The following is an 18,666-nucleotide window of genomic DNA, read 5'->3' on the forward strand; positions in this document are numbered from 1 at the left end:
AATGAAAAGTACAACTTACTGTATTTTCACGACTACAAGGCGCACTTAAAAGTCTTAAATTTTCTCCAAAATGGACAGGGCCCCTTGTATGTGCACCTTATACTGTATGTGCACCAACATCCAAAATCTGGAACTGAGTGAAAGCATTTCCTGCCGACACACGACTTATAAAGAGGAAAAGCAGACACTTGAGAGGACAACGTGGACGTTAGAGGGGGAAAGTGCGGCCGTGTGAAAGCAGGCATGTGATTTGACTGAATGAAAAAAGACCGAAAAATAGCAAGGGGTCTGGGGGCTGCAAGCATGATCAAAGGATGATCACCAATTTTAACAGGCAAGTTTTATAAATTGTTTAATGAATGAAATCAATCTAGTACGTCTATAAATAAATGCTATTCTGTCATTGTACTGAAGACTATTTTAGTTTTATTGCACTTTCATTATTTGCTTAAATATGATCTTATACATTTAATCAACAGATAAAGTGCCGTCCATTTGCTAATCAGAGAAGGATGTGTTGTGGAGCCGGTGGTTGTCCTTGATCTTTGTACGCAGAAAACCGGCTGGCGGCATCCTCCTCTCCCAGGCGTTACCTTCCCAGCCCAGGACCAGACTGCGTTGGTGGTGGTGGTGGGGGGGTCCAGACAGTTTTACCATGGACCCATACATATAAAAACCTTGTGTTACCGGGCAGCTTTTGTCTTCTTCTTTGGCTATCCAGCCAGAAGACACACGTCTCGTGTGCGGCAGATACCGAGATAAGACCCGGACGTCTGTATTGCACATCCCTTTGTAATAAATCCATTTGCTGTTAACTTTTTCCAAACATTGGTCATAACTTCCTCGACTCGTGAACACGCGTAGGGTCCAAACACGCAAATCCCTACAATTTGGTGACCCCGACCGGAAGTTGAGGGAGGTACACGAGCGTTGGCTGTCGACAGATGAGATAAAGAGACACTTATGAGAAACACAGGAGTGTTATACGGACAAGTCGAGGGTGGTTGTCTGTACGTCTGACTTCTCCAGGTCGCGACCAAAACCAAAGGTAAGCAGAAGCCTGTTTACTCTCGAATTCTGCATATTCAACTGCCTAAATTTGAGAAGTCATTGGTATCAGATTGTTCATGCCTCGTATGAGTTATTGAGAATAAGAGATATAGAGAACAAGAGAATGAGAGATAGAGAATAGGAGATAAAAAGAAGTTGTATATACCGTCATAGCTGACGTATATTGTAGACGTACAATTGCAGTGTGAAGTTTACCTGTTATACCTAAGGGGGATGAGATCCCTTAAAAACAGAGGGTTTGCCGTCGGTTTGAGCCTGGGATGTCGCAAGGTGGTGTACGAAAAAAACGAATAGTATAGGATAATTTGTTGCGCGATAGGAATTCGGTTGGGTTTAGTTGAAGATGAGTGACCACTAAATTAAAGATATAATGATGGATGGTGAATTTCATCATGAATGTGCCGAATATAATCCAACTAAACATGAAATGCACATTGAAATTGAACGGCAAATGATGCCTAATGGTGACAAAACGAAACAAGATAAAGAAAGGAAGCGGCCATTAAAATAATGGCAAAAGCACAAATTGTGTAAAATTCGTGATTGGGACAAACTGACGAAGTTATAGGAAATTGACAGAGACTATGTAAATATAAATAAAAAATGTAAAAGACTGAAAGCTCAAAGAGACAGATTAGATAAGGGCTCATGGAATTTAAAGAGGTGAAACAGAGAAAGGCGCACAGCGCATTTCATGATGGTGACGGTGACGCCGATGCCAACGTTGAAGAAAAATGGTAATGGGAAGTTGAACGAAGGTAAAGTAAGAGGAAAAAAAAGTGTATTTGATATGTGAACGCAAGTGACTGCAAAAATGAGGAAGGAGGCACATCGAACACGCAGACACGGATGCACCCTGAATCACATGTAAGTACACCACACACACACACACACACACACACACACACACACACACACACACACACACACACACACACACACACACACACGGAGCGAGAGGCGCTGAACAGGGGGGTTCATGAAAACTGTCTTGTTGATTTGATGTAAAGCGTCCTCTCGCATCGGAAAAAACACAATGACTATCATATTATTATTATTACATATATTATGGCAGCACGGTGGAGCAGGCAGTAAAGCGCTGGCCTCACAGTTCTAAGGACCCGGGTTCAATCCCGCACCCGCCTGTGTGGAGTATGCAGGTTCTCCTTGTGCCTGCGTGGGTTTCTTCCCACATCCCAAAAACACCCAACATTAGTTGGACACTCAAGGTTGTCTCTAGGTGTGATTGTGAGTACGACTGTTGTCTGTCTCTACGTGCCCTGCGATTGGCAGGCAACCAGTTCAGGGTGTACCCTGCCTCCTGCCCACTGACAGCTGGGATTGGGTCAAGCACTCCCCGTGACCCTCATGAGGATAAACGGTCAAGAAAATGGATGGATATTATATTATATTATATTATATAACAAGCAAACAAAACGCTACAAGGTTGAAAACTATTCTTTTTTTTCTCATGCTTTTTGGAATATATCCACCTTTTGATAATATTACTTGCACTGTATGCGTTGTAAGTAATGTTTTAATTGCGTTTTTTAAATATTGTGTTTGTCATTTTTATTGTTTTTATCACGTTTTAAGTGTTTTATCACTTTGTTTTCAAATGCCTTTAATCATGTAAAGTTACCTCGTGTATGAAATGCGCTATACAAATAAATTTGCTTTGCTTTGCTTGACACTGATGCCTATGATAGAGGCTCCAGCAGGTCCAATATACAAGCCGTTTGCTCTTAAAGATCTTGATTGTCTTGCTCACTTGTCTCGTCTCTCTTCTGGTGGTAATGCATGGCTGTCTCGTTTTGTGGAAACTTTACAGGGGTATAAACTCTTCATGGGAGACTGGAGCCAAGCAGCATCTAGATCATGCACTAGAATTGAACAATGAGAAATCGAGACAACTGCAGGTATGCTTAACGTACCCAATGGAACCATATTGAGAGCACACTTCGAGTGTCTGGCCACAGCTCTAAGAGAGAGGTTCCCCACGCCTGTTACAGCCGCACCCACTTTCCCCTATGTTAAATGACCCACTTGAGCACTTGACTAAACTTTGGACTGAATCGACTGGACGTCACCCTGGACAGTCTGGTTAGGAGGAGGCTATATTCAGGACTGCTATCCTGGCAGGTCTCCCTGAACCAGTACAGACCACTCATAAAGATGACCCTGGCCTCCTGTCCGGAGATGAGCCTAGATTTAGACAACACTTAGTGCGTCACCTCCAAATTTATTTAAGCCAACAACAGGGTAATAATGAAATTACTAAACTCCAAAAACAGCTTCTTAAATTACAAGTAGCATAGGAAGGAAAACTCCAAAACCACACCAGACATAATTTTTTGACAGGCACAACCACCGAGACAGGCAGGTTGGTTCTGGGGTAATAACGGGGTGGATACGCAGGAAGGCGTGGGGGCCGGGGGAGAGTGCAACAACATCAACGTGATCAAGGATGTTTTGGTTGTGGTTCTCCCGATCACTGGATAAAAGCTCCTCTTACAGCTCCTCCACCTCAAGGTCCAATGCAAGGGCGTGGTGGGTGGTCCAACAACCGAGGGGGCCAAGGCAGAGGCAGAAACTTGGCGGCCCACCTTGGCAGCAGGATGGACAGCAGCAGGTTGGACAGTACCACTAGGGGTGCCTGGGAAGCCAGGGGTCCGGCGATGCAGGAGCCAAAATCCCCATCTCTGTTGCAGGACGAAAAGTGAACACTCACGTTGACACAGAGGCAACACACTCCTCACTCAACATCTCACTCTCGGACACTTTATTGTCACAACACACTGTGCAATGGATGGGCTTCTCAGGGACTCAACAGGCCCTGCAATGGACTCAACCCCGGCTGACAATCTTGGCTGGACTGACCTTCCACCATTCGTTTGCACATTTACCACAAACCCAGTGGCAGCTGACACCGTCTGCCACTCTAGACAATGGCTGATGACACCTGTGAGTGAATCAACTCCAAATGTGGGCATTTATTGGGCCCGACTAGAACCAGAAACACCGCTCAAACCTGGTCTCATACATCAATTTCTGTTTTGGAAGCCCTGGTTAAACACTCTTCAGGCTGACCTGCCTCCACTAGATCCATATCATTGCACACTATATTACGACAGCAACCACGATCTAGTATACATAGAAAACTTTGCATGCATACAAGGTGATGCTTGGGACATTACATCCACACATATATACACAGCAAGAGAGGGTGTAGCGGCATCCTGCTCTCTTACACCAGATCAAATTACATGGTTCAAAATGCAAGAAGAGTCAGTACGCCACATTTCACTCGCTCTGTCTCCAGGATATGAGGCCCGGCAGCTGGGACCTATGGTGAAACGACTGAGTAAAATGACTGACTGGGAGGACACACTACTCCCTAACGTACAGATCTCCAAATCTGCAGATGCATGCCGTAATCACCGTCACTGACGCACCTCTGACACAAATATGACCATATTAGAACGCGAGACCCGAGCTAGAGAACACGGACGTGACTACTCTGACCATGACAACGCCGAGTCAATGTTAAACAAATTCCCTAAATTAGTTTTGTCCTCTGGACCCTTTGATATTGGACATTGTACTAAGATACCAGACATTAAAATCACAGTTTTTCTAGGATCCCATGTTTACAGACCTCAATATCCTTGTCCCGCAGCTGCTAACCAGGGGATGGAGGACACTCTCACTGGCCTGTGGAATTCTGGAGTCTTGGAAACATCCACCTCCTCGTGGTGTGCACCACTCAGGCCAGTTTTAAAAGCAGATGGTAACATTTATCATATGGTGGATTATTTGAGAGCCGTTAATGATGTAACGACCAAACCATTGTTACTTGTACCAGACCTCCACAGAGTGTTGTGTACCATCACACCTGATTTGAAATACTTCACAGCAACTGATTTGGCAAATGCATTCTTCTGTGTCCTACTCGCACCCAAGTGTAGACACTTGTTTGCATTCAAATATCGGGGACACAATTTGCAATACACCAGGTTTCCACAAGGCTTCAAAAATTCACGTGGAATTTTTAATCAATGTTTAAAATCTTTGCAGCAGGATCTAGAACTCCCAGACGGATGTAAACTCCTGATGTATGTTGATTAACTCCTGTTGGCAGCCCCAACAGCAGAGTCATGTTTGTCGCTAACTAAACTGCTGAACTCTCTGTTCAACCTTTGACTAACGACAGGGTCCTGTTCACTGATGGTTACCGTATTACCGTAGGCCGAAGGCTCGTTGGCTGCGGCGGCTGCCGTAGTGGAACATCAGCCCTCGGGTGAATTTTTAACTGTTTCCTCTTCCATACTAACACATGCTCCCTCAGCCCAGGCAGCGGAAGTGCTCGCACGCTGTCTCGCACAGGAACTGGCGGTTGGACAATCTGTCACTGTCTATTGTGACTCAGCTTACCCTGTCTCTGTTGCTGTTTGGCCCTGTCGGCATGGAAACGGAATGATTTTAAAACAGCCAAAGGCTATTGCACATTTGACACCGATTCAACGATTAGACAAAGCCCTGGGCAAACCTTCGGCGGTGGCTATCGTGAAGGTCCCTGGCCACTCCAAATCCACTTGAACTACGGCCCTCGGCAATAATGCACCCGACTTGGCTGCCAAGCAGGCTGCGGGCTATGTCCCACAGATGCTTGTCCAATTACCTGACAAATCCTCTCCTGACCTGCCCGAACCTCCGTCTCATAGAGAATTGATTAAAATACAGCACAACACCTCTCCTGAACAAAAGATATTTTGACCAAAACTCACTCTATGGCTCATATTAGCCACAGAGCCATGCTAACCAAACTTTGCATGTGGTGGCATCCTAAAATGCCCGACTTTTGTCACGCCCACTGTCGTGACTGTAATATTTGCCAGCTACACAATGTTCGCCCCACACTTTGACCATTGCCAGGTTCATTTGACCCACCCACCTGGCCCGGTGCGGAACTGGTCATGGATTTCACAGACATGATCACCCCTGTTCAAGGTAAAAGCTACCTTCTTGTTTTTGTTGACATCTTTTCCAGATGGCCTGAAACCTAGCCCTGCGGTCGCGAAGACGCCATGTCAGTAATGAAAGCTTTGGTGAACCACTGGATTCCAACGCACGGTTTCCCTGCTCTCATCCGCTCGGATAATGGTACACATTTCACATCCACACACCTTGCTACTTTCGAGAAGTGGTTAGGATTAACTCACAAGTTTGGCTGTGTTTATCACCCCGCCAGTCAAGGTTCAGTTGAACATATGAATCGCATGTTGAAGGAAAAACTGGCTAAAATATGTAAATCTTCCGGCATGAACTGGGTTCAGGCTCTTCCCCTTGCTCTCAAATCTGTGAGACAAAAAGGAGGCTTCTCTCCTTACGAATTTCTTTCAGGTCGTCTGATGCCTGGCCCTTCCTCCTCAATCCAACCGCTGGAGGAAGGCGTTGTGTCTCCCAAGTTTTCTCATAAACTGTGTAGGCCACAACTGCATTGTTTTGCTTCTAATTTCTCCTTACAGATCCAGGACTCTCTTCCATCACCACCTCCAACACTTGATCTTCCTGAATGGTCATCTGTCTACCTTAAACGACTCTCTCGTAAGAACCCGGTTGGTCTGGCCCCCACAAGGTGACTCCTCGTAACTCCAAAGCCGTCTGCTTGGAGGAAAAAGGAACTAAGTGGTTTCATTATTCTATGCTTCGCCCTGCTACAGACTCTTAATTGCACTTTTATTTTATTGTTTGTTGTTGTTTTATTAACCATGATTCCTACAGATGGTCCGATTCCTTTTCGGACCAAGAGAGCGAGAGCAGGGAATCTCTGGGATTCTTATTATTGGTGTTATTGTTGTTCTTGGTTATTTTGATCTGGGAAATCTTTAAAAAATACCCCATACCTACACCCACATCAGTGCCAGCTGTGAGCACAACCCACCCGGAAAATATTTATCACAGAGAAGAGTTGTATTATAAAGAAAGCCCTGTCGTTTGATGAGTGTTTTTGGGTTTTGACGGGCTTTAGTGCAGTAAACAATAATTGGTTACTAATGGCAGAACAAGTAGCTAATAAAACCCCGAGTGACTGTGTTGTATGTATGGGACCTAGACTTTTGTTCCGTGTTGTTTCCTCTTCTGTCAACTCCACTTTTGTTCTAGATCTTATGAAAAATTATGTGCCAATTAAAAATGAATGCAAAATTTGGGATACTTCCCACCCGTAACACCGGCTCAAAAGAACAAACCTGTGTTTAATCGCGTACGCCAAAGCTTCACCTGTATTTTCCTTCAAGGTAATCGTGCCCCAATTGACAATATCTCTGATGATCAGTGTGCAGAGACCCCGGAAGCACCTTTTTTCCAACCTGTCAGCCATGCTGATGTGTGGTGGTGCTGTGGAGGGGATCGTATCTTCAACCACATCCCGCGCAACAGTACGGGCAGATGTGCATTAGTAACTTTACTTTTACCTATTTCCGTTGTTCCTGTCACCCTAGATGATCTGGCAGTTGCTCCTGAACACATCAAGGACGCCCTTGGCCGATTACACGTAGGTCCAAACCGACCTGCTGATGACCCGACCGACATTGACGCTATTGGTGTCCCCCGTGGTGTCCCAGATGAGTATAAACTGGCTGATCAGGTAGTTGCCGGTTTTAAAATATACCTGTAATTACTGCTCTTTTCCCCATTACTCCTAACGAAAATGTCGACCGTATCAATTACATACATTTTAACATTTTAATGTGCAACGTTTGGGCAATTTTACCCTTGAAGGACTTGAAGCTGTACATGAGCAACATAAGGCTACATGTATCATGACTTTCCAAAATAGAATCGCATTAGATGCACCGTTGGCCAAGAAAGGAGGTGTTTGCCGGATGGATTGAGAGGGCGAGTGGTGCCCCAACTGATGGCCGCGGTAATTATGTCCTCATTAGACCCCCGCCCCGACACACTCCTCAAGATGATTTTAGTGTTGCTATTGCTCCCCGTGAAAGTGATACTAAACTTCCACCGCTTCCTGATTGTCATGATGTAGACATGCCCCGTGATTGCATTGCCCTTGCCCTCGCCCTTCTGTTCTACTGGTACTTTTTGCGTGATATTACTTTTTTTTAGAAATGTTTTGCTGTTTTTGAGTTCTCTAGTACTGTCCTGCAGGTTTAAAGCTTGTGGGTGTTCTGAATCATGAGACTATGCACTTGTTAAAAGGTATGTTTGGAAAAATAGAGAGGATTTTATGTTTTTCATATTTCTTCAAGTGTTACTTTTGGGATTTTCGTGATTGTTTTTGTGATCTATTTCATAGATCAAGAGAGGGAATGAAGACTATTTTACTTTTTTTGCACTTTCATTATTTGCTTAAATTTGACCATATACATTTAATCAACAGATAAAGTGTTGTCCATTTGCTAATCAGACAAGGATGTGTTGTGGAGCCGGTGGTTGTCCTTGATTTTTGTACGCAGAAAACCGGCTGGCGGCATTCTCCTCTCCCAGGTGTTGCCGTGGAGACGAACGACACCAGATAAGGAGCGGAAAGTTACCATCCCGACCCAGGACCAGACTTCGGGGGAGGGGGGGATGGGCAGCCACTTTTACCATGGACCCATACATATAAAAACCGTGTGTTACCGGGCACCTTTTGTCTTCTTTTTGGCTATCCTGCCAGAAGACACACGTCTCGTGTGCGGCAGATACCTCGATAAGACCCGGACGTCTGTATTGCACATTTCTTTGTAATAAATGCATTTGCTGTTAACTTTTTCTTATCATTGGTCATATCTTCCTCGACTCGTGAACATGCGTAGGGTCCAAACTCGCAAAACCCTACAGTACACAATATGAGTGTTCATTATTTGGGTGCATACATTTACCCCCCAAAATTAAAAATTCAAATACAAATTCAACTAAGTAAACTACTCGAAGTGAAAATAAATTGAATTCAGATTTGCGTCATGTCATGCAAGCATGCTTGCATAGAGTGTATATCGTATCCATTCAAAAACGTTTTAATTCCTTGTTTTTGTAAATGATTGAAATTATTAACGTCATGTTTCATTCTGAGTGAATAATACAGACATTTTTACAAGTAATTGGTTCTGAACTCTCACCTCATGTCTGAGCAAACACACTAAGCCCGTGAGTGCTCCCTTTGACCACTGTGAGCGACATCAGCCGTACAGTATACACTGTGGTCAGATCAGTGTCATCCATTAAACCCACAAGGCTCATTCAAAGATTCAGATTACAGCATTTACATTCCCATCAGAACCTTTTTAAGAACAATTTTGTGGTTTTGCAAACTTACAATGAAAATGTCAACCAAAAAAAATACATTGCTAACCAAACCAAGCCAACTATGAACTATAAATTTGAAAGGTCACTTCCAACTTTGCTTCATTTTTTTTTTTTTTTTAAACACACAATGATATCCCTGTCTGTTTTTCTTGGTATAAAACTAAATTATTGCTTGCAGAATATCTTTAGCAATACATGTTAAAAGCCCAATGTTGATCCCAAACAGTTTTAAGATTACTGTTATGTTGCCTCCTCTCCAGCACCCCTGAATAGACCTTACCAGGGAGGCAGAGGAGTGTGACCCCCCTGCAGTTAGAACACACCCTCCAGTCCCTCTTATTAAAAAGGGGCATGACTACCCCAGTCTGCCAATCCCGAGGCACTGTCTCCTGTCCACCCAGTGTTGCAGAGGCGAGTTAACCAGGACAGTCCTACAAGAACCTTTCAGAATTCCAGGCGAATCTCATCCACCCTTGGGGCCCTGCCATCCCAGAGGTTTTTAACCACCCTGTTGACCTTAACCCCAGAGAAAGAAGAGCCCGCCTAAAAGGAACCAGACTGCTTGCTCATGGGAAGGCATGTTGGTGGAATTGAGGAGTTCTCCGAAGTATTTTCCCCACCGACTCACAACGTCGTGAGCTGAGCTCAGCAACTATCCTCACTCTAAACAGTGTTGATGGTACAATGCTTCCCCCTCCTCCACGCCAGACGGTGGACCAAAATTTCCTCAAAGCCATCTTGAAGTTGTTATCTATGGCCTCACCGAACTCCTCCCATGCCCAGGATTTTATCTCAGCGACCATAGAAGCTGCATTCCGCTTGGCCAGCCGGTACCTATCAGCTGCCTTGGGAGTCCCACTGGCCAGAAATGACCAATAGGACTCCTTCTTCAGCTTGATGACATCTCTCACTGTTGGTGTCCACCATCGCGTTTGGAAGTTGTCACCACGACAGGCATCCACCACCAGAGTTCTTGTCGGCCGTCATTGCAATGGAGGTGCCAAACATCGTCCACTCGGAGTTAATCTCCCCCGACACCCTCAGAACATGAGCAAAGGTTTTTTTGCATCTTTCCCCACCATCGGAGCCAACTCAACACCAGGTGGTGATAAGTTGACAGCTCCACCCCGAGTGTCCAAGACATGTGGCTACAGGTCCGATGACACAACCACAAAGTCGATCATCGAACTGCAACCGAGGGTGTCCTGGTGCCAAGTGTACGTGTGGACACTCTTATGCCTGTACATAGTTATTGTTGTGGACAATCCGTGATGAGCACAGAAGTCCAGTAACAGAATACCACTTGGGTCCTGATCGGGGGGCTCTGTTCTTCCCAATCATGTCGTTCCAGGTATCACTTTCATTGCCTGTGGGTGCTGAAGTCCCCCAGTAGAAAGAGGGAACACTTTCCAGCACTTCATCTGAGGACTCCAAAAAGAGTGAGTACTCCGAACCGTTGTTTGGTGCATCAGCACTAAAAACCCCACTCGAACGCGAAAGGAGGCTACCCTCTCATCCACCGACGTGAACCCCAATGTGCAGGCGCCGAGCCAGGGGGGCAATAAGTACAACCATACCCGTTAGGCACTTCTCACCGTGGGAAATCCCAGAGAGGAAGGGAGTCCAACTCCTCTCAAGAGGACTGGTACAAGAGCCAAGCCCTGTGTGGAGGAGTTCCCGTTTGTATATAGTTGGAAGTTCTCCACCTCAGGCTCCTTCACTGCCAGAGAGGTGAAAATTCACGACCTTAAAGCCAGCTTCTGTAGCCGGGGATTGGTGCGGCACTGCCCGGCTCACACCACATATGACCCTTACTATGGCACCACCCACAGCTTGTGAGCCCATAGGAAGAGAGACCTATGTCACCCTTTTACAGACTTCAAAAAGGGTGAGTACTACGAACCGTTTGAGGACCCGTCTCCCCACCTGAAGGCAAAAGGAGGCTACCCTTTCTTCCACCAGTATGAACCCCAAGATACAGGCGCCGAGCCACGGGGCAATAAGCATACCTACACCTCCTTGGCGCCTCTCACTGTGGGTAACTTCAGAATGGAACAGAGTTCAACCCCTCTCAAAAGGACTGGTATCAGAGCCCAAGTGGTGCGGAGAGGCGAGTCCGACTATAGCTAGTCGGAACTTCACACACAATCTCGCGCTCGTTCCATGTCAGAGAGGTGACATTCTATGTCCCTAGAGTTAGTTTCTTTCGGATAGGATCGGATTGCCAAGGTCCTTTCACCTGACCCCTATGGACAGTGACCCTTGTCAGGGTAAGGGAAACTTGAATCCATTATTAGTCGTCATAGGATTTTATGCAGCTGTACTTTGTCTGGTCCCTCACTTTTTCCCATGGGTGACCACACCAGGGGCGTGAAGCCCTGGACAACTTAGCTCCTAGGATAATCGTGACACACAAACGCCTCCACCACGATAAGGTAATGGCTCGAGGAGGGTTTATAAATGTGTAAAATACTGAAATTGCACTCGTAATTGAGACTGCCCTTGTTGATACGATGGGGCTTATGGTTGCGAAAATATGTTCAATAAAGAATTACTTTTCATTGCTTTCAGATTTGAGACTTTGGATTTTCAGTTTCAACCTACAGCCTGGAAATACTAAAGTCCTTTTTATACTTGCATATGTAGTGACCACTCTGATGTCACTGTGGCTATCCTGGGGTGGGCAATCTTTCTAACTTGTGGACAACATCGATTTCAAAACTTTCACAGAGGGGCCGCGCCAGGACCTCATATATAACAGTAAGCACAAGCAAATAAATGTAAAATCCTATTTACTAACAGTGCGCACTTAGGACTGTGTATTTCAAATTTGCAAAATAGCCCTCATCTAGGTAGTAAGTTTGTCTCAATTAATATGCAACATTTCAATTGAAGACTCAAAGTTAAATAAATCAACATTCTTTTTAAAAAAAGTGCGTAAATGCGCACAAAATTAAAAGATGCACTTTCAAACATTCTATACCATATGCATTTCTTTCATAACAGTTGAAAAAATGCCACTGCATCAAAGTCTGGAGTTAGTTTTGTTGTGGTAATTCACGACAGATCTTAAGTGTTTGTCAATTAACCTGGATCTGTGACGGACTTTGTTGATGTGAAGTCTGCTTAAACACATAGGTCGAGCCCCAAAAAAACTGCATCTTCTGTGCTGTCGTCCGGATGTTTGGAAACGTGGCTTCGTAAAAAAACTTGCCTTGGTAGTTGACTCTTAAATTGAAAAAAATTCTACTGAATCTGTAAATTAACTGCCAATTTCTGTGCAGTATCCCCCTTCTTTGCTTTGACTGTTTGCTAGCATCATTTGCTGATTCATTGCAAAGTGATGGCTGATATTATACTCTTGAAAAACTGCAACAGCTTCTAGGCATGTGAGACAGTTGTTAATCAGACTTCAATGAAAAAACATTTAATTGTCCACTTTTTATTAAATACTTTCCAGTCACTGTCCAATTTTCTTTTCTTTGGTCCGCTAATTCTTCCAGAAGAGCTAAAATAGCAATAGTAAAATGAGAGTGAAATAAAGAGTACACCAATGTTGTTGTGTTGTGAACCAATTTTCAAAGCATCATCTATTGAGGAAACGCTGGCATTGCTGGGACAAGATGAAATGAATGATTAATGAATGATTTCAGATTTTTTTTAAGTTGAGAATTTCAGCGGGCCCTATTGAAAAGCTTAAAGGGCCATATACAGCCCGCGGGCTGTATCAAGCCCATGTCTGGGCTTTCCCATGCGTAGTTTGCTTTTATATGAGAGTGCAACACACACATGTGCAGATCTGAAAATGTGCTGCAGTTCGTCTCTTAGTCAGAGGTGTCGCAATGCCTGGTATTGGTGAGGACACCACAGGTTTCCTACACTAGTTTCCTCAGCATTTTTTGGACATTTCCAGTAGCTGTTTTTAACTTTCCTTTCTGTAACAAGGAACAAAGCAACAACAATGGTGACCGTGGAACAGTGTCTGCTTGAACAAATGAACCTAAATGACCAGATGGTATGTTTAATCACACTGCAAAATCAAACGAGAAGGCAGTGCCGTATAAGGTATGTCGAGCAAGGGCTTCAGCTCTGCGTTCAACACCATCATCCCTCAACTCCTCTTGAGGATTTCAAGGGGCATCATTGACCATACCTCCCCTTCACACTGTCCAACTGCCCTGTGTCTACCAGGACCTTCAGGTTTATGGGAATTACAGTCTCTCAGGACCTTAAGTGAGATATACAACATCAACCCCACCCTCAAAAATGCCCAACAAAGGATGCACTTCCTGCGGCTTCTGAGGAGGTATGATCTGCCAATGGAGCTGTTGACGCAGCTCGACAGAGCGGTCATCGAATCAATCTGGTGTTATTCCATACCAGTCTGTTTTGGTCCTGCTACAAAAAAGGACAAACTCCAATAGCAACAGACAATCAAATCTGATGAAACGGTTTTCTGTCCCCCCCCCAGCTACCCTTGAGGACTTGCATGCTGCAGAACTAAGACGAGACCATGAAAAATCCTCTTGGAGTATCCACATCCTTGTTGCCACCTCTTCGACCTCCTTGCCTGAGGTAGATGCTACCGAACAATGCAAACTAAAACAAGCAGATATTTTTCCCTCTAGGAATTAACTTCTTAAAAAGTTACGTTTTAAGTTTACTATTGCAACATGCTGCCAATTTTTTGTCTTGAGTTGGTTATCACATTTCTGTCGGGTCAATTATGCATGACTCGTGCACTCACGATAGTAGTTTTGCCACGCTGCACTATTTGCATGACTGTTGTTGACCAATTCTTGCCCCTCATGTGCCTGAGTCAGATCTGCAACATTTGCACAATTGATTTTGTCCCAGATTATCACACTGCTAGTCACTTTAAACTGCATAAATTTCTTGAAGTCTCTGTGTCCTCTGCACAATGGTCATTTTACCTAACTATTGTTCCATTAGTAATTTCAAACTGCTCTAATTGCTAGAGGACTCTACATCTTTTGGCATTATTAACAAAAAAAATGTACTTGCATCACCACATTAGTGGTGACCTTATTTTGCTCTGTGACTATGTTTTTGATGTCTCAAAAGTATCCTCCGTCAATTGACTGTTGTCTTACTAGAGGGGCTCCAACTACCGGACTCAAATTCCTGATTTATCAACAAACTTGGAATATATAGATGATTCTGATCCTTATTGATGAAAAAGGCACAAATTAGATTGACAGGTGAAAGTTAGGGGAAAGTGGGATTTTGATTTTTTAATTCATTTGTTGATTGTCCAGCTTGTTAACAAGAATTTTCTGCAACCTGTCAAATCAAAGACGGACAGTTTTTGGTCTGTGTGGTTGAACTTCAAGGTCCACACTTGTCTTCTCATAATCAATTTTTCTTCAGAATAAAACTGTCAAATTACTGTATGACTTTCTTACCTGGCCCTTGATGATATGCATGAAACGTGACATCAGCTCTGGACATTCTAGCAGGAAGTGGAAGTGGTTAAAGATTATCTTTGGATTCCTATAAGGAGGAGGCACACATGAGCAAAGACAAAAAAATATATTAGGATGTGAATGGTGGGGTAAAGAAGAAAAGTCAAAGTAAACTGACTTTTTTCCCAATCAATAGTCTCTTGGCAATGTGAATAGTGTGACGGCTGAGGCCTACACTGACTCACCTGTGGACAAAGCACTTCAGTACCTCATCATGCTTGCAGACAAACTCAATGAAGTGAGGGGATGTCATTCTGGGTGACCGAAGAGAGGAAGTGATGAGTGAGACGGGGTATCAAAATGGATGGAAAGCAGTAATAATTCAGTGGTAGGCTCTGCTTTCTAACTAGATATAAATTACTCATTTGAAAAATCCAACTGTCTGCATTGAAAATGATGAACTGCCACCGAGGATACAACAAGACCAGACTCTTAAGTGCAGGGAGAAAAACAAAAGAGAAAGGCAGGCATCTGATTCAATCAGGTAGCTCAATACTGGAATTCCATCAACTGCTAATTTAAGTATTCTTAATGATCTAATGGAGCTTACTTACAAATTGGCTGAGAGTTAAATGTGATAATGTATTGAGATAAATGTGAGCGCAAACAAGGAGGTAGACAAGGCAACTCAAATGGAGGGCAAGAGGAGGAAAAAAATGCAAGTACTGAGAATATTTTAAGTTGTAGTTGCACCCCTCTCATAAGTAGGGGACATTACTAAGAACAGTAGTTTCAGTACAAAGGATACAAATTGTTTACTGATGACAAATATGACATTGTACAAATACTTAAATTAAAAATTATATTAAAAGTTTATGTATGTAACTTTTACTCTTCTTAGAGGCCCATAACAGGCCAACTGTTCTACATTTCAATATGAAAGACCACAGCATCACTCTATTAACTCCTTGCAACAGGAAAATTGTTTCAATCTTTAAATAAACAATGAACGCTCCACTGTGGCACAACAGTGAAAATAACTGTTGGAAGATAAGCTCCAACCAATAAAAATAGAAAGCTATAAAGCATAAGCATTGAGAAAATGAAAAAAAAAAGAGCATTCTGCATTAATTATTTTTTTAGACAACTAATAAGATTAAATTTTCGCCCTACAGAAATCGAGCACCTATGTTCAGGGCTGTGAAATGAGGAAAATAAAATAAAAATATATAATATATAAATAAATGTATACAGTTTAGAAAATAAGTATTTGAACACCCTGCTATATTGCAAGTTCTCCCAGTTAGAAATCATGGAGGTGTCTGAAATTTTCATCGTAGGTGCATGTCCACTGTGAGAGAGATAATCTAGAAAGAAAAATCCATAAATCACAATGTATGATTTTTTTAAACGAATTATTCATGTGATACAGCTGCAAATAAGTATTTGAACACCTGAGAAAACCAATGTTAATACTTGGTACAGTAGCCTTTGTTTGCAATTAGAGATGTCAAACGTTACCTGGAGTAGTTCACATTTCTGTAGTTGTTCACCAGGTTTGCACACACTGTAGGAGAGAATTTGGCCCACTCCTCCACACAGAACTTCTCAAGATCAGACAGGTTTCTGGGCTGTCGCTGAGAAACACGACGTTTTATCTGCCTCCAAAGATTTTCCATTGGGTTTAGGTCTGGAGACTGGGTAGGCCACGCCAGAACCTTGATATGCTTCTTATGGTGCCACTCCTTGGTTTTTCTGGTTGTGTGCTTTGGGTCATTGTCATGTTGAAAGACCCAGCCACCACCCATCTTCAATGCTCTGACAGAGGGAAAGAGGTTGTTCCCCAAAATCTCACAATACATGGCCGCGGTCATCCTCTCCTAAATACAGTGAAGTCGTCCTGTCCCATGTGCAGAAAAACACTCCCAAAGCATGATGCTACAACCCTCATGCTTCACAGTCGAGATGCTGTTCTTGGGATAGAACTCATCATTTGTCTTCCTCAAAACACGGTTAGTGGAATTATGACCAAAAGTTCCATTTTGGTCTCATCTGACCACAAAACATTCTCTCATGACTCCTCTCTATCATCCAAATGGTCATTGGTAAACTTAAGACGGGCCTTGACATACGCTGATTTAAGCAGGGGAACCTTCCGTGCCATGCATGATTTCAAATCATGACGTCTTAGTGTATTACCAACAGTCACGCTGGAAATGGTGGTCCAAGCTCTTTTCAGGTCATTCACCAAGTCCTGTCATGTAGTCCTGGGCTGATTCCTCACCTTTCTAAGGATCAGAGACCCCACAAGGTGATATCTTGAATGGGGCTCCACTTCGATTGAGACTGAGCGTCATGTTGAGCTTCTTCCATTTTCTAATAATTGCTCCCAATAGTGGACCTTTTTTCACCAAGCTGCTTGGCAATTTCTCTGTAACCCTTTCCAGCCGTGTGGAGTTGTACAATTTTGTCTCTGGTGTCTTTGGACAGCTCTTTGGTGTTGGCCCTGTTAGAAGTTTGAGTCTTACTGATTGTATGGGGTGGACAGGTGTCTTTATGCTGCTAACGACCTCACACAGGTGCATCTGATTCAGGATAATACATGGAGTGGAGGTGGACTTTTAAAGGCGGACTAGAGGTTCAGAATTCTGGCTGATAGTTGTTCAAATACCTATGTGCAGCTGTATCACACAAATAAATCTTTGAAAAAAAAAAAAATCATACATTGTGATTTCTGGATTTTTCTTTTTAGATTATCTCTCTCACAGTGGATATGCACCTACAATGAAAATTTCAGAGTCCTGCATGATATCTAAGTGTGAGAACTTGCAATATAGAAGGGTGTTCAAATAGCTATTATTTTGTGTGTATATATATATAGAGAGAGAGAGAGAGAGAGAGAGAGAGAGAGAGAGAGAGAGAGAGGAGAGAGAGAGAGAGAGAGAAGAGAGAGAGAGAGAGAGATAGAGAGAGAGAGAGAGAGAGAGAGAGAGAGAGAGAGAGATAGAGAGAGAGAGAGAGAGAGAAAACACACAATCTGATCTAACGTCTTAATCTTAAATCAGAATCTAAACAAAATTATTTCAGAAATGATTAGATCTTCCTGGCTGTTGTTGTTGACAATAGGTCTCGGGCATTGTGACAACTCTGCTCTGGTTCAACGACTCCCGTACTGCCGAGCAGCTTTGTTAGACCGGCAATTCATTGATCTTTTCTCGTCTTTTCACCTGGTATTCTATTGAATGATATGTTTGAAGAACCGTCTTGCCTCTTGTGACAACCAACAACACAACAGGTCTCAGGCAATGTGAAAAATCTACTTTAGTTCAACAACTCCTGCACCGCCAAAAAGCTTTGTTTGACCCGCAGCATAGCGGCGTGAAAACGGTGATGTCACGTGCAGGAGCTCTATAAGATCATACATCCATTTACTATCAATTATCTGAGGTCAGGTCTGAGAGGCAGTAGCTTTAGCAGGAAGACCGATACTTCCCCCCACCCAGGTCACTTCATCCAGCTTGCTCTGGGGGATCCTCAACCGTTCCCAGGCCAGCCAGGAGACATAGTCTCTCTAGCATGTCCTGGATCATCCGATGTGTGGGACATGCCTGGCCAGTGGGGCGTCCAGCTACAAACTGGACCCGATACACCTCGCCAGTGAGGCGTCCAGCTAGAAACTTGGCTTGATGAAACAAACATAACCACATCACCTGGAAAAAGCAGAGATGCAATACTGAGGCCAACAAATCGGACCCCCGCTGTGCCTCGGCTCTGCCAAGGAATTCTGTCTGTACAAATAATGAACAGAATTGGTGAGAAAGGGCAGCCACGTCAGAGTCCAACTCTCACCGGAAATGAG

The 18,666-nt window shown here is 43.7% G+C and overlaps 1 protein-coding gene and 1 long non-coding RNA gene across 11 annotated transcripts in view; one reads left to right on the top strand and one right to left on the bottom strand.

Moving 5' to 3' along the window:
- The window catches only part of hace1 (HECT domain and ankyrin repeat containing E3 ubiquitin protein ligase 1), a 128,689-nt gene that overhangs the window by 32,208 nt on the left and 77,815 nt on the right, over positions 1 to 18,666 (bottom strand). For all 9 annotated transcript variants that reach the window (XM_061818937.1, XM_061818940.1, XM_061818936.1 and 6 more), the window contains 2 exons: positions 15,053 to 15,121; positions 14,808 to 14,895 (listed from right to left, as the gene is read on the bottom strand). In XM_061818937.1, coding sequence (XP_061674921.1) covers positions 14,808 to 14,895; positions 15,053 to 15,121 — 157 coding nt within the window. The remainder of the gene's footprint in view (positions 1 to 14,807; positions 14,896 to 15,052; positions 15,122 to 18,666) is intronic.
- On the top strand, positions 5 to 8,807 carry LOC133500360 (uncharacterized). Of its 2 annotated transcripts, XR_009794868.1 has the most exons (4): positions 5 to 2,990; positions 4,751 to 4,861; positions 6,122 to 6,234; positions 6,600 to 8,807. It is a non-coding gene; the product is annotated as an uncharacterized LOC133500360 (long non-coding RNA). The 2 variants fall into 2 exon arrangements; XR_009794867.1 differs by having other exon boundaries at positions 6,122 to 8,807.

Source organism: Syngnathoides biaculeatus, chromosome 5 (genome assembly GCF_019802595.1).
Source record: "Syngnathoides biaculeatus isolate LvHL_M chromosome 5, ASM1980259v1, whole genome shotgun sequence".
In the NCBI taxonomy this organism is placed as follows: Eukaryota; Metazoa; Chordata; class Actinopteri; order Syngnathiformes; family Syngnathidae; genus Syngnathoides; species Syngnathoides biaculeatus.